Source organism: Mirounga leonina, unplaced genomic scaffold (genome assembly GCF_011800145.1).
Source record: "Mirounga leonina isolate KUSES-001 unplaced genomic scaffold, KU_Mleo_1.0 Mir_454, whole genome shotgun sequence".
Lineage (NCBI taxonomy): Eukaryota > Metazoa > Chordata > Mammalia > Carnivora > Phocidae > Mirounga > Mirounga leonina.
In genome coordinates, this window is record NW_023270763.1 from 13,312,911 (window position 1) to 13,333,670 (window position 20,760).

General features: G+C 49.2%; 1 protein-coding gene across 2 annotated transcripts in view; it reads left to right on the plus strand.

The window, feature by feature from the left end:
• AUTS2 (activator of transcription and developmental regulator AUTS2) overlaps nt 1-20,101 on the plus strand; it is a 1,121,250-nt gene extending 1,101,149 nt beyond the window's left edge. For both annotated transcript variants that reach the window (XM_034988711.1, XM_034988712.1), the window contains exons 12-19: nt 2,362-2,433; nt 3,634-3,663; nt 5,296-5,367; nt 8,730-8,871; nt 12,192-12,269; nt 13,183-13,266; nt 14,407-14,629; nt 16,873-20,101. In XM_034988711.1, coding sequence (XP_034844602.1) covers nt 2,362-2,433; nt 3,634-3,663; nt 5,296-5,367; nt 8,730-8,871; nt 12,192-12,269; nt 13,183-13,266; nt 14,407-14,629; nt 16,873-18,121 — 1,950 coding nt within the window. In that variant the 3' untranslated portion in view covers nt 18,122-20,101. The remainder of the gene's footprint in view (nt 1-2,361; nt 2,434-3,633; nt 3,664-5,295; nt 5,368-8,729; nt 8,872-12,191; nt 12,270-13,182; nt 13,267-14,406; nt 14,630-16,872) is intronic.
• Nucleotides 20,102-20,760: the final 659 nt, after the last annotated feature.

The window sequence follows — 20,760 nt, forward strand, 5'->3', positions numbered from 1 at the left end:
CCAAAGTGACCATCGGGATTAGAGGGAGAGTTGTTTTTTGTTTTTGTTTTTTTTTTGCTAGCCCCTTGAGTTTTAAACCTCAGCCCGAATTTAATTTTCAATCTGTACTACCCATGTAATCTCAGTTGAGCTAGGATTTCCTGTAATCTTTAAGATATACAGAAGACATATATGTATTTTTTTTCCACCAGTATTGTGGACAAAAGCTTCTGGCCGGGAAATGTATGAAATGTCAGATTCGTGTGCACCAACTTGTCCTTGCGGTATATATTATTAGCAGAGATGCATAGCTGAGCCTTTATTGATTTGAATAGCAAGGAATAGAACCTTGCTAAAACTAAACTAAAATTTCATCCTTCCGGTTGTGTGAGGGAAGTTGCTTCTGCTCATCTCCCCCATTCTGCTCCTTTAGCCTTGTGTGTCTGCAAATAGGGGGTCTGCCTGCAGGTGGAGGGCAGCCACCCACCCTTTCATGTACCCCTGTTGCCCCCTGCCCTGCCTCAGTCCTCCCTCAGCCACGGTCACACTTGCCAAGGTCAAGACTTACAGCCTAATGTGAAATTAACCTTTTGCCCTTCACAATAACTAAATCCTTTTCTACCTAGTCAGTGTTCTACTCGGCTTGGGCTAGAGTTGTCTCCAAAGGTCAATATTGAGGAGTGATTCTCTGAACACCCTCCCTTTATGTGACTCTCTTATAGCCCTTACTTTATTTTTATACAAAAGTAAAATGTAGTTACGTTAGTAACCGTTCTCAGATTTTTAAAGTAGGAAATTTTGCTCTGTGTGATTTGGGTTTTCTTCGCTTTTTTTCCCCCCCCCCAACTCATTTCTAAGAGAAAAAACACCAGCTTGGGGCCAGTCACCCAGAATGAGTGCATTTTGCATTTCCAAAGGCATGTTGCCTCAAAGCTAGACATTGGAAAAGAAATTTAAAAGCCTTGGGGGACCAGCTACACCTTAGAAATGACATTTACCTGCTCGGAACTGTAGTTTATAGGCCAGGTTATCTCTACCCGGGGCTTTAATGATGGCCATGGGCGACCCCTCCTATCTCGGATGAACCAGTGGTGATTTTTCAACCCCTCCCCCCGGTCTGCTTCTGTTCACTCCTCCCTCCCACCCTGGTCTGTCCCCTCTGGGTTGCACCGAATCTCTGGTGCCTCCCCAAACAGACAGCTAGGTCATTTAATAAATTAGACTATTTCCCTCACTCACAATTATCCAATCACACAGAAATCTACATCTGGGCAAGAAAGTGTCTCTCTTGGTGTTGAAATAGGCCTTTCCAGGCCATCTTACTGATTGAATATGTAGATTGCAGTTCATTAGCGGAGTTCTTCATATGTATGCAAATCAGGCTGTTAACAACTCCAGCTTAATTGTTAGTTGTACAGCCGCTGATTGCTTTTCTTTCTTCCATTCTTTTTTTTTTTTTTTTCCTTCTTCTTATATAGGCAAGCTTTGTGCCTAAACTTGAGCTCTTTTCCCACATGCGTTCACTTCCTGGGGTGAGGGGAGTCACAGAAGTTGTGATTTCTTAAATAAAATACCAGGTGAAAAACGTTCTGAATCCTTTCATCCACTAGAAAGTAAGGACCGCGTGCGCCGGAAGTAGGCTTCCTGTTGTTGCCATCAATTCAAAGGACAAAAGCCGGTAGATAAGGTTACTGTTATGAATGACATTTAAGAATGGTGGCGGCAGAGGACAGACGAAGCAGCAGTATCCCTGTAGAAATCATTTAATAGTAGGTCTGTGCGGTCCCTAAATTAGGTCCTCTTGTCCCATTTCCACCACTGCTAATGAGTAATTACTGAGCGTAATTCCCTGTTATTGTCTGCCAGTTAAAATTTAGAGTTCGCTTAACGTCTGCAAAACACTTTCAGTGATTCTGATGAGAGGCACCTGATACAGCACATTGCCGTGATGTTCACTCAAGCATCTCTTAGAATGCTCGGTGATAAAGCAAAAACGCCATGACAGGGCCATCCGTGACTTGGAAGGAGATGGGGATTTGGGGGCAGTGCTTTCGTGTGTTCTTACCCCCTTTTTTTTTTCCGGGCCTTTGGTTTTTATTACAGTCAGATGTGGCATGGTCCCCCTCTCTGCTTTCTGATGCCTTTCCTAGACAGGGTAGACTCTGGTCAGGGTCTCTTGAGGACAGAGGGAACAGGGCCTCCTGAAGAGCATGTGTGATCCCTGGGGAGTACGCACCTGTCAACTCTTGTATTCCAGAATCAAACAAACAAACAAACAAACAGAATCAACGTTTGACTTCTGTAATTTAGAACGAAAGAAGGATCTTGCTTTTCGGGTCATGTGTTCCGTGCCTCCTAAGCTGTGGTCTGATTAATTTGTAGACATCCAACCCTATCGATGTTGCTGCTCGACCCGGGACAGTCCCACACACTCTGCTCCAAAAGGACCCGAGGGTACGTAGAAAGTCAGGCTCAGACGCGGGTAACACCAGGGGCATGTTTGTTTCCGGGGGACAGCCAGCCCGGGGCGCACTTCTGCTTTAGCTCTGCTGCTATTTTAGCTGTCCCTTCTAGTTCGTGGAAGAAAATGCCAGTCATGCTTAGAAAACAAAAATCTCCCCTGCTCCACTGTGGCTAAATGACACAAAGGGAGTGACTCGCCAGTGGGAGAGAAGACAAATGTCCTGTGGTCCAAGCCCAGGAAGTGAACACTCTTACTCTTAGCTTGTGTAGCTTCTGTTCGACCAATCTTGTCTGTCAATGTCTCCTTAAATTTCTGTCGCACAGAAGAAGCTGTAAGCGCTTTTCTTCCTGGAAGTCACAGGACCCTCTCCCTGCTCTCCTGGGGTCAGGAAGTCACCACACAGCGCTCCTGGCCCTCTACTTTTAATGCGGGAAGCATCCTCCTGTGATCTAAGCAGAATCTCCCTTCTGTCATCCGTTCATAATGCACACCTCTACCGACTTTGGAAAAGAATTGGAAGTTCTACAGTATAACAGATAGTCTTGTCCGGTGGATTGTTACTTACATTCGCCTTTGTAGTAAATGTGGACAAATGATTACTTTTGACAGTATTTTCTTTTTCCCTGGGTAAGGGCAGTCAGAAATTGAGGACCAGAGTAGGTAGAAGTTTAAAATGACTCAATTACGTAGGTATTTGTCTGATGGTTAGTGAACGTCTAAAAAAGATCTCATAACCTGTAAGTAATGGGCAGTCATCAAATTAAGTGTGTTGGCAAAGACAGCCTAGTTCTCCCCGGGTCCCTGGTAGAACCCAGCCTTACAAGTCTCCGGTCCGGAGGCCGTTCTGCCCTAGAACCTGTGCGGTGGGGTTGGGAAGGGCCGCTCGAGATAGTGGAGCTCCTCAGATGCGTAATGTGAGCAAATCGTGTTGCCAGAGGGCAAATTGCTATTGATTAAACTTGGTCGGGGGCTTGTCAGTGTGGATGTACCCAGGCTTGTGAAGTGGGGGAGGGGACACTTGGCACTTTTGATAGTGTGAAAATGGGTTAATTATTCTCTAAAAGGGCTTCATTTAAAAGTAAAATTCTAACATTTTAATTTCCCCTCCTAATGAAGCACTACAAATTTGTTAATTAGAGCAATTGTTTGAGTGACAGGCATGTAACCAAGTTGTCATTTTCTCTTCACAGTTGACAGATCCTTTCAGACCTATGTTAAGGGTAAGAAAGCGCCTTCTAGAACTGTTTTGCAACCTCTTTTTGACTCCCTGTGGGTTAAAAATACAAATCCATTCCAAGGAAACAAGCCATAGAAATGCTGAAATGAAACGTTGGGATGGCGGTGGCTGGGTTTTTCAGGTGGTGTGATTGAAAATGGCCGAAATTGTGTTGCTTGGAGTGTTGGAGGAAGCCAGGCCACTGAGGGAAAGCAAACATAAAACATTCATATGAGACAGAGTTTCTTGTTGGCAGTGCTGCTAAAAGGCTTGAGAGTAGGGGGATATATGGAGGAGGACTGACGCTATGGGCAGAAATTGGGATTTCACCGAGTTCTCCTGTCTCTTCTGCACCTAGCAGATATATATATGCACATATATATATATATATTTATCTTGGCTGGTGGCTGCCTCATTCTCCAGTAAGTAGTGTTGACCTTCACAGCCATCCAACCTGTTCCCCTGGTACAGAAGTGGGCTACTCTAGGCATTAGTTTGTTAACGTCTTGAGTGGTCTGGAGAGTGGCCAAGAGATGACTGACTTACTTGGGGGGGGGATGTGAAAGATGGATGGTCGGTTGGAAGATGGATGGAGAGATTTCCTGCTCTCCTGATCCCATGTCTGGCACGTATAATCAGATCATTCCATTTCTCCAAAGAGAATCAAAGGAGGACTGTGTTATCATGTAGGTGATTTCAGATGACCCATAATTTCATTACAAGAGAACTGAGCCAGACTTGGACTTAAGTGTGTTTCACAAACAGCTCCTTAACGTAGAAACCAGAAGCATCTGCCCTTTGTCGATGTAGGACTGGGGCAGTGTTTCTTCTCACGCATCCTGTAGTTACCGAGCACACGTTTGGAGCGGATGAGTAGGTTACGCAGCAAGAATACAAATGGACTGGAAAGAGGGGGTCTCCCCATTCCGGGTGGTGAGATGGCACACTCAGTTACTCCTCTGCCCCGAGAGCAAGACGCGCCCGGACCACGAGAGACACGGGTTGATCCGCTCGCAGGCGTGATGACTGCAGAGGCCCAGAGCGTGGGCAGGAATGAGCGCTCTCCTTTGTTCTTTCTTCGCTTGGGAACGAACGGCGCCCACCAACACGAATGGCTCATTGACTCTTAGCGGAGCTCCTGTGGGAACTGGGCTCCAGTAAAAATGTGAATTTCTTTGTTCCACTCGGGGGGTGAGGACGAAACAGCGTTGGGGGGAGGTTACACAGGGTCTTCTGTAGCCTCTCTTGTTTTGAACCGGTTCACAGGCACTCACTAATTAGCTCTTCTGAACAGCCGATTTGCATCCTAGCGTGGCCGCCTGCGTTGAGTAGGGCCTCCCACTCTCCCAGGCCTGCCAGCTGCCACCAGAAAAGAAAGACACAAAGTGAGGCTCAGGCTTTTGCCATCTTGTCCCTGGTAACCGGGGAGGTCCCGGTCAAGTAGGATTTGGGGAGCAGTGACCACCGGCTCGGGCTCCGTGGAGGAGGGGTGGAGCCGGCTTGGGGGGCACTGAGCACTCGTGTTCCATGAAAAAGAGCCTCTGCCGCCCAAAGCCGCTGAAAAGCTTCAGAGAAGTTGGAGATGGTTTTCTCTGCAAGGTCCTCCTTCTGACCGCGGTGCTCTTTCTTGTTCCAGAAACCAGGGAAGTGGTGTGCTATGCATGTTCACATCGCCTGGCAGATCTACCACCACCAACAGAAAGTCAAGGTCAGTCTCGTGGTCCTTGTCCGGCGGCGGGAGGGGGAGACAGGGCCTGCGGGTGTGTGAGCCACGGACAGAGGAGGCATTCAGACAGCTTCTAAAGACCCTCTGGCAAGAAGGGTCCAGTCTCTCTTGGAAACACTATTGGGAAACCGTAGTATTAATTAGGGAAACCACCCACAAAATTACAAAACAGAAATAAACTGATAACTCTCTGATGTTTTAAATTTTTAGACGGTTTTGTTATTGTAGTGATCCAAAGAGCTTAAACATAGATTAAATCCGGGGGGGGGGGGGGTTGAGAATCTAATCATAGCAACCAAGTGTTTTTTTGGAAAATGCATAGTATCTGGGAAGAACTATACATGAAAGTTGTCATTTCTGTAAGAATTGGTACGTTCTTTTCACTGTATGACTTTGAAAAGCTGACCCTATGTGATGTTACTGAACTTCCATCAGCAATGCATATTATGAAGAAATCTCTTCTAGAAGTAATGTCATAGTGACCTTTCAATACCTGGCGTTAGTCGTCTCGATGACAGTGACAGAGCTTAGAGTTCACTCAGTACCTGCCAGAACCACTCTGACCCGTTAACCCTATCTGTCCACAGATTATTTTGCTTAAACTTCTGTCTGATTTTCATCATACAGATGAATACGGTCTGTGCTTTACCAGGCATTTGTGACACAGCAGGGAATAGGTCAAGAGCCTTCTGTAGGTGACCAGATAAGGCATCACTGGTTGACTTAGGGACCAAAGTCAGTTACTTTGGTCAGTCCAGATTTTACCGTCTGGGTAACCATGCCAAGAAAAATGGGAGAAAACAACCAATCAAGTAATTCCAGTAAGTTCATCCATTTTTTTCACAAACAAGCATTTAGTGCTAACAGCATTTGGGAGCCATCATGAGCTTAAGAAAAGAAGCCAATAAGTGAGAGCTAGTCATCCCAGAAACGTTTCGTTTTTTAATGATTACATAATTTAAAAAAAAAAAAAAACAACAACCTCTTAAGTAAGGGGCGCCTGGGTGGCTCAGTCTGTTAAGCGTCTGCCTTCAGCTCAGGTCGTGATCCCAGGGTCCTGGATGGAGCCCTACGTCCGCGCCCTGCTCAGCAGGGGGTCTGCTTCTCCCTCTCCCTCTGCCCCGCCCCCCACTCATGTTCCTGCACTCTCTCTCAACTAAATAAAGAAAATCTTAAGAAAATAATTAAAAACCAACCTAGTGGAAAGTTAAAAAGCCAGCCTCAGTAAATGAGGTCACTAAGATATTTTGCTTTGGTGCCAAGTAACCTGCTCTTTCTCCTAACATCCCATCAGTGAGTGTTGTTCACTTTTACTTTATTGGTAGGCGAGGTTTAATTAGAAACCTCATGGTTTAGCTTCGTGAGCAAATATGTGTGCTCGGGAGGCTAACTAGATTTTGACGCTTAAGTCCAATTCACTTTTTGTTCTGGATGATGCGGTTGGCAGATCGGTAGGTAAGACACGTCCTCCTTGTAGCTCTTTTGCTTAAAAGCGGTGAAGGATGTTGTATGTGCCACTTTAGCAACGTCTTTTCCATGAAGGTGTCCCCAGTGACGAAAAGTTTCACTATCTCAACTCAATTAGGAAGACCTCTTGCACACGAGATAGCTGCTCATCCTGCCTTCCCAGCAAACTCTTTGTAATCCCGAGCTCCCTTTTGCTTCATGGACCTAAGTTGTGGTTAATGGAACTGTGCGGTGTTAGTGCTAAATAATTTGGCAACCAAACTGAAAGAGGCACTCAAAAGATTTTTATAGATTTATAGTGAATTAGAAGCTTCGGTTTGGGGTTTGGCTATTACTTTATAGTGGAGCTCGGACGAGCGGCTTCCCTGTGGATTTGAGCAGAAATTGCATTGTCCCCTTTCTCTGTAATGTTCATTTCCTCATTCTTTTAGTGCCCCTCCTCCCAAGTATTTCTTGAAGGAGCCTACGACCTGCAGATTACTTACTGTACCAGGCTCAGAGGGCACTCATCTGTCCTGGCGTCTAGCTGCTTAGCTTTCAGTAGTGAGCATATCTGTGTGCGCGTAAAAAACCGTGAACGGTGCCGTCTGCTTCCAAGGGGTATCGCTTCCAGCTTGGAGTGATCAGGCTGGTTTTGTTTTGAATGGGTATGGTTGGATGAGCGGGATGGCGGCCTTCAGCAATGAGGGAATGGCAGACTTCTCTTGTCTCTGACGCTCACACAAGCTAGCTCAGATTGTCTCCTTGCTGACTTCCTTGTACAGAGTGGGACAGGGATGTGTTTAGGGCAGACATGAGGGAGTTTGAGGTGGCGTGAGCCCAAAGGGACTATAAACATCAGTCAAAGCTAAGAGATTGGAGGAGTGAGTCAGAAACAGGCGAAGGGCCGTGAAGGATGGGAGCCCGGTAGGCGGAGAGGTGGTGGCAAGGGAAGGGAAGCTTAGTCTGGGGAGGCATGAGATTCAGAGAGAAGGTGCCTGAGAGTTAACGTGGGGCATCCATGTTCGTTCGAGAGGGCTGCTGGCCTCAAGAATGACGCCAGGGTAAGGAAGGGAGGAAATTACGAGCTAGTCTGTATAGCCTTCGAGGAAGGTGAACGGAGAGTAGCTTGAGGGGGGATATATATATATATATATATATATGAATGGACGAAAATAGAGCAATGGCCGCTGATGCCAAGCATTCAAAGCAAGAGAAGTTCTCGTTGGCTCACTGGGCTGGGCCGATGATCTCTTCCTCGGGAAGTCACGGGGCAGAGGCAGGGAACAGACCCCCGTGCATTAAATGAATATCCCTACTTTGTTTCTGGTTTTTTTTGGCATTCCTTTTTTTTTTAAGATGTAACAATGATCATTTGAACATTAGCTTGTAGGCATGCAAATATTTCTTCATCACTTCCAGTTACTAATGTACTGTGATCTATTAGAGTACAGCAAAGAGTCATTAACAATTAATTTACACAGCAGATTATTCATGCAGAATTCCTAATAAAATGGGCTTTAAAATACTATCATTTAAAAACCTGCCAAAATGGGCCTTTACAGCAAATAATAAACTACTTCGGAGCGGTGGCAGTTTGAATAAATCGGATGTGGTTTCATTCCTCAAGCCGTACAACCTCAAAGACGCAGGTACCGTCCAGTGGCAGGCCCCGCTGGCCCCGCGTGGGTTGACCTGCTGTTCTGGCGTGTGAGGGTGAGATGCTGTGTTGATCGCTCTTCTCACAGCACCTGTAAACTTGAACCTGACTCCGGCGCGGAGCCCGAGAGCACCATTCAGAGAGTCTCCTCCAGCGGTCTCTGCCTCTTCATTGGTATCTTTCTTTGCTGCCATTCCTCTTGGGGTTTCATCTTTTCTTCTTCCCCTTGCTGCTTTAGAAACAGATGCAGTCAGACCCACATAAGCTGGACTTCGGATTGAAACCCGAGTTCCTGAGCCGCCCCCCGGGCCCCAGCCTCTATGGAGCCATCCACCACCCCCATGACCTGGCCCGGCCTTCAACTTTGTTCTCTGCTGCTGGTGAGTTCCGAGCGCCAGGAAAGAGCTGAGAAATTGAGTTCGCAGGTAGCCAAATAAATGACGTTTGTGCTCTGGGCCCGCCGCTCAATCCCTCCCTTAAAAAAACAAAAACGCAGTTTATGCCAGCCTGCAAGGCAACATTAGTACATCTAGGGAGATGGACCCTTCTTCACTGATATGCCCTCTTTCATTAAAGAAAGAAAAAAGATCATCTCTCTCTTCGGGGATTCATACTGCTTCGGCTCATTATTTGCTTCTATATTAAACCAGTATAACTCACAAGCATGTCAAACGCTATTGAAGAAGATCAGAAAGCTTACAAGGGCACATCGATAGCAAACAGTGCCAGGGATTGTACAAGGATGTGCTTGTCCTTACGGTTCGTGCCCACAGAGCGCTCAGTCGCTCTCTGCACCATGATGCTCGGTCGTGCTGTTTTTCTAAGAGTCTGAGGATGAAGAAATCAGAATTAAGAGGGCTGCTGGTGGTATGGTCTGTGATGGGGAGGGTCAGCCCGTGGGTGGCTGGTTTTCTCTGCTACGGAACATAGTGCTGTTCCCTGGCTGGTTGTAGTGATGCAGAAAATTTGCAGGACAGGGTCTAGATACCTACGTGGTCTGTTCGTTAATCTCCCGAACGCCTCATAAATATGCCAGAGCGGGGGCCATGGGGACTGGGAGTCGGGGTGACCCCTTTCCACTCCAGGTGCATACACACAAGGGACAGTGGCCATGAGGACTCTCAGGAAGCGAGAGCTCTCCTCTTGGTATCCGAGGTTCCCTCTCATTCAGTCCTGAAGCTCCTTGGCCTCAATACTTGTTAATGGCGACACTGAGCTCGTAAGCTTCGTAACTACGTACCCACCATGCTAAGTAGAATTTATTCTTCTGGACATAAAAATGCACAGGGCTCCCTGTTTCTGGTCCTTAGGGAACAAGTTTCACATCCATCCTGCCTGCTGCCTTCCCAGGCTTTTACCCAAGACTCATTCTTGGTTGACCTAAGGCTCTTCCATTCAGAAAGAGGGAGGCTCCCCCATTGCAGGAAATCATCATTATGATGGGCCTTGTTGCCAAAGCAAGTGAATCACCCTTGAGGGTGGATGGAATTTGCTAAGGTCTCAGGTTTTTCTCTGTCAGTTCTGTCTAGGGACGTATTTGAAAGCTTTGTTACCATGGCACCTAGGCTCTGAGACGGAGCTATGTGAAGAGCAATTTTTGGAGAGAAATAGAGAGATTTCTCCCTGGCTTCCGTTTGAGCCAAGCGGATGAATTGGCTTCTTTTGCTTCAATAATTCTGGAACTGCAAGGCACCCCTGGGGGCGCGGGGCTGAGCAAAGCTCCGATCTTCATCGAAGCATTAATTAGCTTGTACTACACAGTGTGCGGCCAGATTTTTATTTAGCTGGCAGCACTGTTAACACCTAATGAATATGCTGGGCTGTGTTCTCTGGGTAGAGATGGAGTAGCTTTCGGCACCGCCTGGGCGAAGCCACCGTTTAGGGCCGAAGAGGTAACTCCTGTCCTCGGATGCCTTCCGATTCGGAGAGTGCGCAGCTGTGACAGATACCCTCCCGGGCTCTGCGGCTTCCTCCACACCCGAGGCCCCACAAAGGCCTTGGGGTGCAGGAAACAGCAATCCAGAACATAAATTGAGTTCGTAGGGTGTCAGGGCCGGGGGGGGAACACACTCCTCCATTTAATCTGCTTTCCTGAGGGAATTTATACTTGTTTATAGGAGCTTAGCCAAAATGCAAGAGGACCAGTTCATTGGTAGTTATTAGGAGTTATTAGTCAGTTCATTGAGGCCCCGTGTATACATCCATTCCGGAAGGTCATCTTTTTCAGTCTAAGCACTATTGGATTTTGCCCCCATGGTAATTTGGTGAAACTTTGAACTGGTGTGTATAATTCACACACACACATGTTCAGTTCAGCCACTCTTCAGCTTCCTGTTGGGAATTCATGCCTGACATCAGCTCAGGAGAGGTTATGTCAGGTGAGCCTGGCCGGTCTGGTCTCCAGAGCCGAGCCTGCCACCCCAACAGCACGTCTCCCCCTCATCGGCTGCACCGTAACAAGCCAGCTGGACGCCCTCGGCTCTTAACGAGTATCATCCTGCTTCCCAGGCGCGTACCCTGTCTCTCTCCTTCTTTCCCTCTCTCCTTTCCCACCTTCTTCCAGGACAAGGATGATGTGGCTCCTTAAAGAAATACATGTTGTTTGGGCGCCTGGGTGGCTCAATTGGTTAAGCGACTGCCTTCGGCTCAGGCCATGATCCTGGAGTCCCGGGATCGAGTCCCACATCGGGCTCCCTGCTCAGCAGGGAGTCTGCTTCTCCCTCTGACCCTCCCCCCTCTCAGGCTCTCTGTCTCTCATTCTCTGTCTCACAAATAAATTTAAAAAATCTTAAAAAAAAAAAAATTAAAAAAAAAAGAAATACATGTTTAAGGCAGCATATGAAACAGTGGAGGAGATGTGGATGACGGGGAAACCAAAGGAAAGAAGACCACTGACCTTGAACTGAGGTCCCCTTCGGGCAGATAGAGTCCGTTAGCAGATTGTCGGTGTCCACAAATGTAGGAATCAAGTGGCTTGTCCTGGCACCGAAGCTGGAGAGCTGCTTGGAGGACTTGATCGCCCGTAACCTGATGCGGTGCACGGTCCCGGGTCTCGCAGGGCCAGGCCTTCCAGACGGGCCCACAACAACCAACACGCTCCTCGGGGAAGGGGCTCCGCAGGGCCCAGAGCCAGGCCACCCAGACGTACCACTGTGGGACAGCCGCTCCTGAGCCCAGGATTATAAAATATAGTTTCCAGATCAGTGTTTCTCAAAGTGAAAGACTTGCCCCCCGACACGCTCTGTGAAGAAAGTATCCCGTGGCCAAATGCCCCCTTTCAGAGAACGAGTGAGCCTGGGATCGTACTAACAGCTCCAGGAAGTGAAGAACCTTGCTTGACACTTTGTGCCTTGGTGTTTGATCCTCCAACTTACTTGGTTACAGAATCACCCCTGACCCCGCCCACCCCCCTTGCAATATTTCTCCATGCTTCGAATACTGTGTGTCCATGTCTTTTCAAAGGAATAACTTCTTTTGGGTGGTGGCCAGCCCCACTTGGAAGAAGGGCATCCCTTCTTTTCTGCTACCTAACAGAAAACATGTCGTCTCCCGGCGAGTTGCCTGGGTGGACTTCAGCCATGTCCTTATTTTAACGTATTCACTCCCATTTTCTCATGGGACCCTCAGGTAGCTAGGAGCCAATTGCGTGATAGGAGTTGGCTTTCTGGGAAGTCTGATTCTGTCATGTTTGACTTTCTAGGTGCTGCACACCCAACCGGGACCCATTTTGGGCCACCCCCCCATCACAGCAACTTCCTTAACCCTGCCGCTCACCTGGGTAAGTTGCCATCGGTGAGGGGAAATGACACGTGTGTCTCAGAACAACCTTGGTTTGCCACGCTTCCTGGCGAGTTGGCTGTCGTCCTAGACACCTCAGTGGTTACTTAGGGTGATAATGGCATTCGTGGGAGTTTGAACGCCTGCCATCCATCCTCGGGATTCCAGCACCTCTTACACCACAGTCTTAAAGTAGTGGACGTGTGCTCAGTCGTGATCCCGTCTGAGGTGACTGATGGCACAGTGGGAAGGAGCCATGCCCCGGTACCCCCGGGGGTCCGCATGTACAGTAGCCTGTTCCTGCCCACTGGGGCAAGATGGTGAACTCTCGCCCCCTGTCCACCTCTGGGAGGTGGAAGGAAAGGCAAGATGACGTTACAAGGAGACATTACGTGCTGTTTCGTAATCCCCTCACGTTTCACTGTGAATCTGTCTTTCCTAGCAAGGATACATGCTTTATTTGTGGCCTCTGTTCTTTGGATATTTTTTTCGAGTATACAGGCAGGTGTGGGCAACGGTACACATGACAACCGGGGTCTTCACAGATGCGCCCTCACAGTTTCATCACTGGGAGACGTAGTTGAAGATGTCCTCCGATTTGTTCTCATAGAGCCTACAGGGTGCTTTCCCCAAAGCGGGAGGACAGGACAGGAGGGCTTGAGCAATGCTCCCCACCCCAGCACAAGAGGAGTGGGGCAAAATACACACTTCTGGAAAAACAGCGCCTGTAAATATTTTGCCAATCCAGTGCCCAGACCCGGGCGCAGTGAGACCTTCTGCACGATCAGGGATGGTTCGGGTCCGAGTGTAGAGAGGGCAGGGCTCCCACATCGCCTTCCCACTCCCAGGAAGCGCTCACGCTCCTCACTCAGCCCAGTCCTGCAACCGTTTCCTTCTTTCCGATCTGTTCGCAGAGCCTTTTAACCGTCCGTCTACGTTCACTGGCCTCGCAGCTGTTGGTGGCAATGCCTTCGGGGGACTCGGAAATCCTTCAGTTAGTGAGTACCTCTTACTTTTTAAAAATCTGCCTCGGACTGTGTGTCTCCTCTGATCTGTCTATGGCTCAAGACCTTTCTAGCTAAAAGGAAACTGTCCTCGCGGGAAACAGATTAGGTTATATCCGGAGAAGCAGGCCTCGGCAGTGAAGTCAGGGGGAAGGGTGCATTGACGTGGATGGCGGTGTTTCAAGGGAAGCCCGCTCTTGCTGTGCGTTACTGAGCGTCGGGAGAGGTGATGTCACTGATGGAACTCCATGAAGTCGCTTAAGCTCAGTCTCCTCCATATCCCAGCCCTGCCCTCCAGGACTTTAGCCACAGCTCCCAGTGGAAGGGGAAACCACTGTTACATTTACCTCACTTTTGGTACTCGTGGCCCTGAGAAAACGCAACCAGAAATAGCAGGAAAACAGTCCCGGGCTGAGGCTAGCCAAGAGTGGGCAGCGTTTCGTACTCCATATTCTGGGAGGATCGTGTCATTTTCTACTAAAAAGTACCTCGAGTGGGAAAAGAGGTGTAACACCTGCTCATTTTTGAGTCACTGCTCAACCCGTTTTCTCTCATGCCGTCCATGTATCATGGTCTCCGGGCACTGGAGGCCTACAATGCAGCCCTGAGTGTGCCCTCCCAGTCCCGTCCTGCGCGGAGACCTTACCTGTCTGCTCAGGTCAAGGCCACGTCCAGGCTTGATGACACCTCTTTGCGTCTGCTAACGCTGTGGGAAGAGTGGCAGTCCCGTTAGTGGGGTTGTGGGTCGAGGATGAGCTTGAACGCACCTCCGCAACGAGCATTGTTCATCCGAGTCAGCCCCCGAGAGTACCCCCTTCTGCATGCTGGGGGCTTCTGCATGCACCAGACGTGTTCGATCAGGCGCTCTTGACACCTGTCTGGTCCCCTTCCTCTTGACTCCTCCCCTCCCGCCCCATCGCCTTTGGTTAAAGAACGAAAGCTGTGAGCTACCTCTCCAGTGTAGGACGAGCACTCCTCTAATGAATCTGTTAATCTCCTTTCCTTTTCCAGCTCCCCATAATATGTATTCATTTTAACTCTGAGTGCTGTTAAAAGTTTTTTGGTAAGTACCTTCATTACGGCAGATTATATAATTTCTCTTAAACCTTTTTGTTCTCCACTTCACCATTTCAGCACCCAACTCAATGTTCGGCCACAAGGATGGCCCCAGTGTGCAGAACTTTAGCAACCCTCACGAACCCTGGAACCGGCTACACCGAACGCCTCCGTCGTTCCCGACCCCTCCGCCCTGGCTGAAGCCAGGGGAGCTGGAGCGTAGCGCGTCCGCTGCAGCTCATGACAGAGATAGAGATGTAGATAAACGAGACTCATCTGTTAGTAAAGATGACAAAGAAAGGTACGGAAAGAACCCGTTCTCGAGTCCCACTGGGGGAGCCCGCTGTGTGCCCAGGACGGCCGTCCCCCCGCCCCGTCCCAGCCTCGTGCTCCGGCTGGCCCTGTGGCCTCCGCTTCTCGCTCGGCCCGGGCCGGCCCCGCAGTCCCCGAGAGCACCCCCCTCGGCCCCCTAGTGCACCCCACCGCAGGGCTATAATCACAGCGCAGCGAGAACTTCCCGACCAGACGCACATCCGCCCTTAGAACCTCGGAAGGCCCTGCAAACATTAGTGTATCCCAGTATAAATCTTTCTCTCCGAGACAGCGAGGTGGAGCTCTGGACCAAACACACACAGCATGAATCAATACCATATTTGCTTTCAAGTTCGTGCAGTCCATTAAATCATCCATAGGTTGTTTTTTTTTTCCTCTGTCTCTCTCTCTCTCTCTTTTTCTTTTTGTTTGCTTTTAGAAAGTCACGTTTGCATTGTCTCATCATATTTTTCTCAAATTTTGTTCAAACTCCAATCCTGGGCTCACAGATGACAAATAAAATTTTGCTAACCTAGATGCAGAAGAGCGTCAGCAAGCATTTCTGGTGTGGGTTTCTGTTTTGCCAGTGGGTAAATTAATTTGACTAACCATTTTTTTAGCTCTGTACTTGGTAACCCATGCCTATAAAAAGAATCGCCTTAAAGAGGAAAATGTCTTATTTTCTCTGAAGAATGTCACAGGCATTCTTAAGCAAGTATCCCTTTCTGTTTTCTTTCTGTAGGCGATTTTCCTTTTGAACAAACTGCTAAGCAGGGGAAAGAAAAGACACGTTTGACAGAAAATCCCTAATAACGCTCTCCTTGGGTACTTAGGTCTCAAACACGAGCCACATCTTTCATTTTTCTTTACTGTGTATGGGGCGTGATTTAAAAGAGTTCCAACTTCTCAGACGCTGAATGTGTCCGATTAGTATGTATTCCTCGTAGGTCATCGTTCTAACTGATTGCTCTCTTGTAGAAGAAAAAGACACATTTTTCCTTCAAGACAGTATGTTAAAACTCTTAGCCAGTGGGAGGACCACTTAATGTCGTTCAGCTCTCTGTGGTAAACCACCACAGTGAGGCGGGCCTAGCCTGGACCGGGAGCTTTCTCTGGTCAGCCCGTCACTGACGAGAAGACGATGTGGCAGCAGACCTTTTCACATCTTTCTTCGTGGAGTCAAAATGGCCTTTGGAGTCAAGTCCAGAAACTTAATAAAACACACTCTTTCTTATTCGTACTTTTTGAAGATGCTCCTCTTCCTAGCCTTGCGTGTTGGCTAGAAACCAGATTTGTAGGGGAGCCCTCCTTGATTCTCTCGCCGCGGCCACCCTCACCTTGTGAGCTGCCAAGCCAACCAGGCGCCTTGCTCCTCACCTCGGCCCCGTCTCTGCCTTGCGGTCATTCCGTGCTCGGCATCTTCTGCCCCAGACCCTTCAGCCCCCATCCCAAACAGGCCCCTAAGATTCTTCTTCCACATTTCCATTCCCAGATTCTCTTAAAATTGTTCTCCATTTGTCCCCTGAGGCCTTGGGACCCCCCTTTTCCTACTGTCTTTCCTCTATCTTCTCGGATTACGGCCTTCTTGTCCTTCCTGAGGTAGAAGCCCTGTTTGCCACCCACGAGCCCTGCACTTGTGGTTTCCCTTCAGAGCCCCCTCACGTGCTGCACTTCGGAGGATGCTCTGAATCTGAGACGCGTCGCTCGTCCTGGTGTCCGGAGATTGAAGCTCCCATCATGTTCACGTCAGACCCTTCCTCCCCGTGTCTCGGCTATCACGAAGGTGGAAGAAAGGTCGTCTTCGTGTTCAGGCCGCTCAGGCCTTCTTCTTAACACGAAATGATCCTAGGATCCTAGACAGGCGGGCTGTATCGCCACATCACCGTTACTGACCACGTTGGTCCACGTCCACTTGCCGAAAGCTCTTCATCTGTGGCCTTGATGGAGGCGTGTGGATCTTACATACAGAGAATTATTTCCCGCTCAGGCCCTCCCGCTCCCCTCACCCCTAGCACTTCACCCCTGTAGAGCTTCCTCTAAAATCGAGGTGAATAGGCTCAGGGTGGCTGGCTCTGCCGTATGAAGGGCCCATCCGGCGGCCTCGGTGACCCCGGGAGCCAGACCCGAGCCCGTCCTTCTCACACCACCATTTCATTGGCAGCCCCTCGCCAGGCCGGCAGCCCCATTTCACTTGCTTCTCTGTTTCCCTCTCTCTCTCTCTCTCTTCCTCAGGGAAAGCGTTGAGAAAAGACACTCCAGCCACCCTTCACCAGCACCTATCCTCCCGGTGAGCACCCTGGGACATAACCGTAGCTCCACTGAACAGATCAGGGGTCATTTGAACACTGAGGCTCGCGAGAAAGACAAATCCAAAGAGAGGGAGAGAGACCACTCGGAATCCCGCAAGGACCTGACCGCCGACGAGCACAAGGCGAAGGAGGGCCACCTGCCCGAGAAGGACGGCCACGGCCACGAGGGGCGAGCCGTGGGCGAAGAGGCCAAGCAGCTGGCCCGGGTGCCATCGCCCTACGTGCGGACCCCCGTCGTGGAGAGCGGCAGGCCCAACAGCACCTCGAGCCGCGAGGCCGAGCCGCGCAAGAGCGAGCCGGCCTACGAGAACCCCAAGAAGAGCTCGGAGGTCAAGGTGAAGGAGGAGCGCAAAGAAGACCACGACCTGCCTCCGGAGGCCCCACAGACCCACCGGTCTTCGGAGGCGCCTCCTCCAAACTCCTCGTCCAGTGTGCACCCGGGGCCCCTGGCATCGATGCCCATGACGGTGGGGGTGACGGGCATTCACCCCATGAACAGCATCAGCAGCCTGGACAGGACTCGCATGATGACTCCTTTCATGGGCATCAGTCCCATCCCGGGCGGAGAGCGGTTCCCGTACCCTTCTTTCCATTGGGACCCCATACGGGACCCTTTGAGGGATCCCTACCGAGAACTTGACATTCACCGGAGAGACCCGCTGGGCAGGGACTTCCTGCTAAGGAACGACCCTCTCCACCGTCTCTCAACTCCCCGGCTGTATGAAGCCGATCGCTCCTTCAGGGACAGGGAGCCTCATGATTACAACCATCACCACCACCACCACCACCACCCTCTGTCCGTGGACCCTCGGCGGGAACACGAGCGCGGGGCGCACCTGGACGAGCGGGAGCGCTTGCACATGCTCAGAGAAGACTATGAGCACACGCGGCTCCACTCGGTGCACCCCGCCTCCCTGGACGGCCACCTGCCGCACCCCAGCCTCATCACCCCAGGGCTCCCCAGCATGCACTACCCCCGGATCAGCCCCACAGCGGGGCACCAGAACGGACTGCTCAACAAGACCCCTCCGACGGCCGCGCTCAGCGCACCCCCGCCGCTCATCTCCACGCTGGGGGGCCGCCCCGTCTCGCCCCGAAGGACTACTCCTCTGTCAGCAGAGATGAGGGAGAGGCCTCCTTCCCACACTCTGAAGGATATTGAAGCTCGGTAAGGAGAGAAGGACCCGAGAGAGGAAGGAGAAGCTCTACACCAACACGACGCAGACTTGAGAGAGAGAGAGAGAGAACGGACCACTACCACAGACTGGGGGCCACGCGCCCCTGCCTCCTCCCCTTGTAAAAAATGTATAGACTCAGTGCAGATTTTGAAATGGTTTTTGTATATTATATGTTGAAATTTTTCACATCTTTTAGCCAAGTCCTATGTTCTCATGTCCCCAACTCTTTTGGTTTCTCGTATAAAACTTTTTTGATTTGAACCAAAACAGTGAAGATGACAGACACACACCGACGCGGCGGTAACTGGGGAGAAAGCAACAGCAGGTGCACATGAGGCAGCGTGCGGGGCTCCTTCGGAAAGAGGGCAAGGCCGTGTACATAGTTATGTAAAAAAAAAACAAAACAAACAAAAAAAAACATTGCTTCGTGAGCTAATGGTTCATATATGCAAAGGGTAAGATGAAAGCTTTACTTTGTACAAATGTAAATAGATAAAGAGTAAGTAACATAATACATTAATACTTCTTAAAATGTGCTATTTGCAAACTTAATATGAGTGAGCGCGGTCGGCTGCGGCTGTGTTCCCATATATCGTTCTAGACAGCTAAACCCTTCAACTATGCAATGAATGTTAGGGCTTCTCTCGAAAGCCCTCCTGACTCAAAGGAGCCTTTTCAAATCCATTTACAACATACTTAAGGTCATATTTTCCCTGAACAAGCGCTTATGTGATATGACTCTGTTTTCCTTGCTTGTTTTTTCAAACGGAGGAACCTCCTATTTTGCAAATCGGACCCCAGGCTGAAAACTTGGCTTCCGAAGTTGTCGCTTGTGGGTCACGGTGGTGGGGGGTGGGGTGGGGAGGGGAGGGGGGGAGACCAAGGGCAGGACAGCCAGTGCCAGGGGAGGATGGGAGTTGTCAGATGCCAAAATCAGGGGACACACAGGCCGCCAAGCATCTCGTCACCATCAGTCACGTGATTTCACACACACCTCATGTGGGAGCCATGCTTTTTTTTTTATTGCGTCCTAGTCCCTGTCTGTACACACCCTCCTCGTTTGGTAACGAGAGGTGGTTACACCCAAACAAATCCTGAAAGAAAGCTTCGCGTTTTCTCAGATGATGGATATGTTTTTCACTGTCCTCGGTAACTGGCGGATCGAAGGTGGTGCATCTGCTCATGTGGCTTGCTGGGCTCCCATTGGTAAGAAAGTCTGGGAAGAGCCGCAACAGGTCGATGGGGCGCCACCATGGAGAGTCCCAGCGGGCGAACAGCGGCGGAGACAAAGTCTTGTGTGTGCGTGTGATTTTTAAGTTCACATCAACCTTAATGTGTCTTCATAATACTTTTATAATACATTAAGCCTCTTGTCTACATATTTGGAGAGAATATGACTTTACTAGCAGAGAAATAACACTATATCTTGTCTACTGGACTGTAAAATATATGTATGAAATAAAATTAGTTCCATTGGGTCTTCTAGTATATTAAAGTGCTATCTGATGTTGTTATCCTGTTTTTGCAAAAAAGAAAAAAAAAGTTAACTACAGACCATTGTTTCTAATAAGCAGAGAGATCTATTTTAGTAGTAAACTGAAGGTTTAGTGGTGAGCTTCAGATTTTGTGAACTCCAGATGTTGTGCAGTGGTTATTTTGTTTTGTTTCGTTTTGTTTTTGTTTGTTTGGTTTTTTTGTTTTTTTGTTTTTTTTTTTTTTAAAGACAACAACTTAAAAAGAAAAAAAAAAAATCCGAGGGATATGAACACTGGAACTGTAGTGGTAGTTTTCAGTATTGTAAAGAGATTGTTCTATACAGACCTTTTTGCTGTTTATCCTGTATGTAATAAAGTCCTTTCTAGACCCTATGTGAAAAGACACGTGAAAACCGACTGACTCTTCAGCATGTTCTCATCGGTGGAGCCTTCTTGTGTAATGTAAACTGTGCCATGTTATTAAAAAATGTGAACCAAGCTTCCAGCTGCTTGTGTGTGTGAGATGGCCATCATTACCTTAGGGAAGAAGCCACACTTGCAAGACCGGGCTCTCGGAAAGACACGTCTTGAACCCAGCCCGAGCGAGGACGCCAGGCTGACCTGCGGGGGCCGGTTGCCCTACCTAACGCGGTTAGCGACCCGCCGATTAGTTTCTGTAAACCTTTGTGCCCCGCACCATCAGTTGTGAATCTTAACGTTCTTTTCGTTTTTTTATTTCTGGGATGGTCTAAGCAAAACACTGTTCAGTCACGGGAAGGGACTTGTGGATCTTGCAGGTGATGGGGGGGCGTGGCGGGGGGGGGGGACAGGCCCGCCTCAGAGCTCCGCAATTCACTTCATCCGCGCTGATGACACATCTGATTTCGGGGCCTTTGACGACAGTCTTTGCTTGCTCGTTCCTTGGCGTTTCAGTCTGTGGACTCGGTCAGTTGTATGTTACTTCCAGACCTTCCCAGTATTTTCTTCCTGTCTCTGCTTTTCTCTGTGTCTCATTGAATGACCTGGCCTCTCCCCCCTCGGTTTGCAGACGTGACTGCCCCCCACCCCGCCCCGTCCTCTAAAATCTGTTTTGTTTTTTCAAGATGTAAAAAACTGTTCATTTTTCTTGTGTCGACCTCATGAAATTGCTGTTTGGAT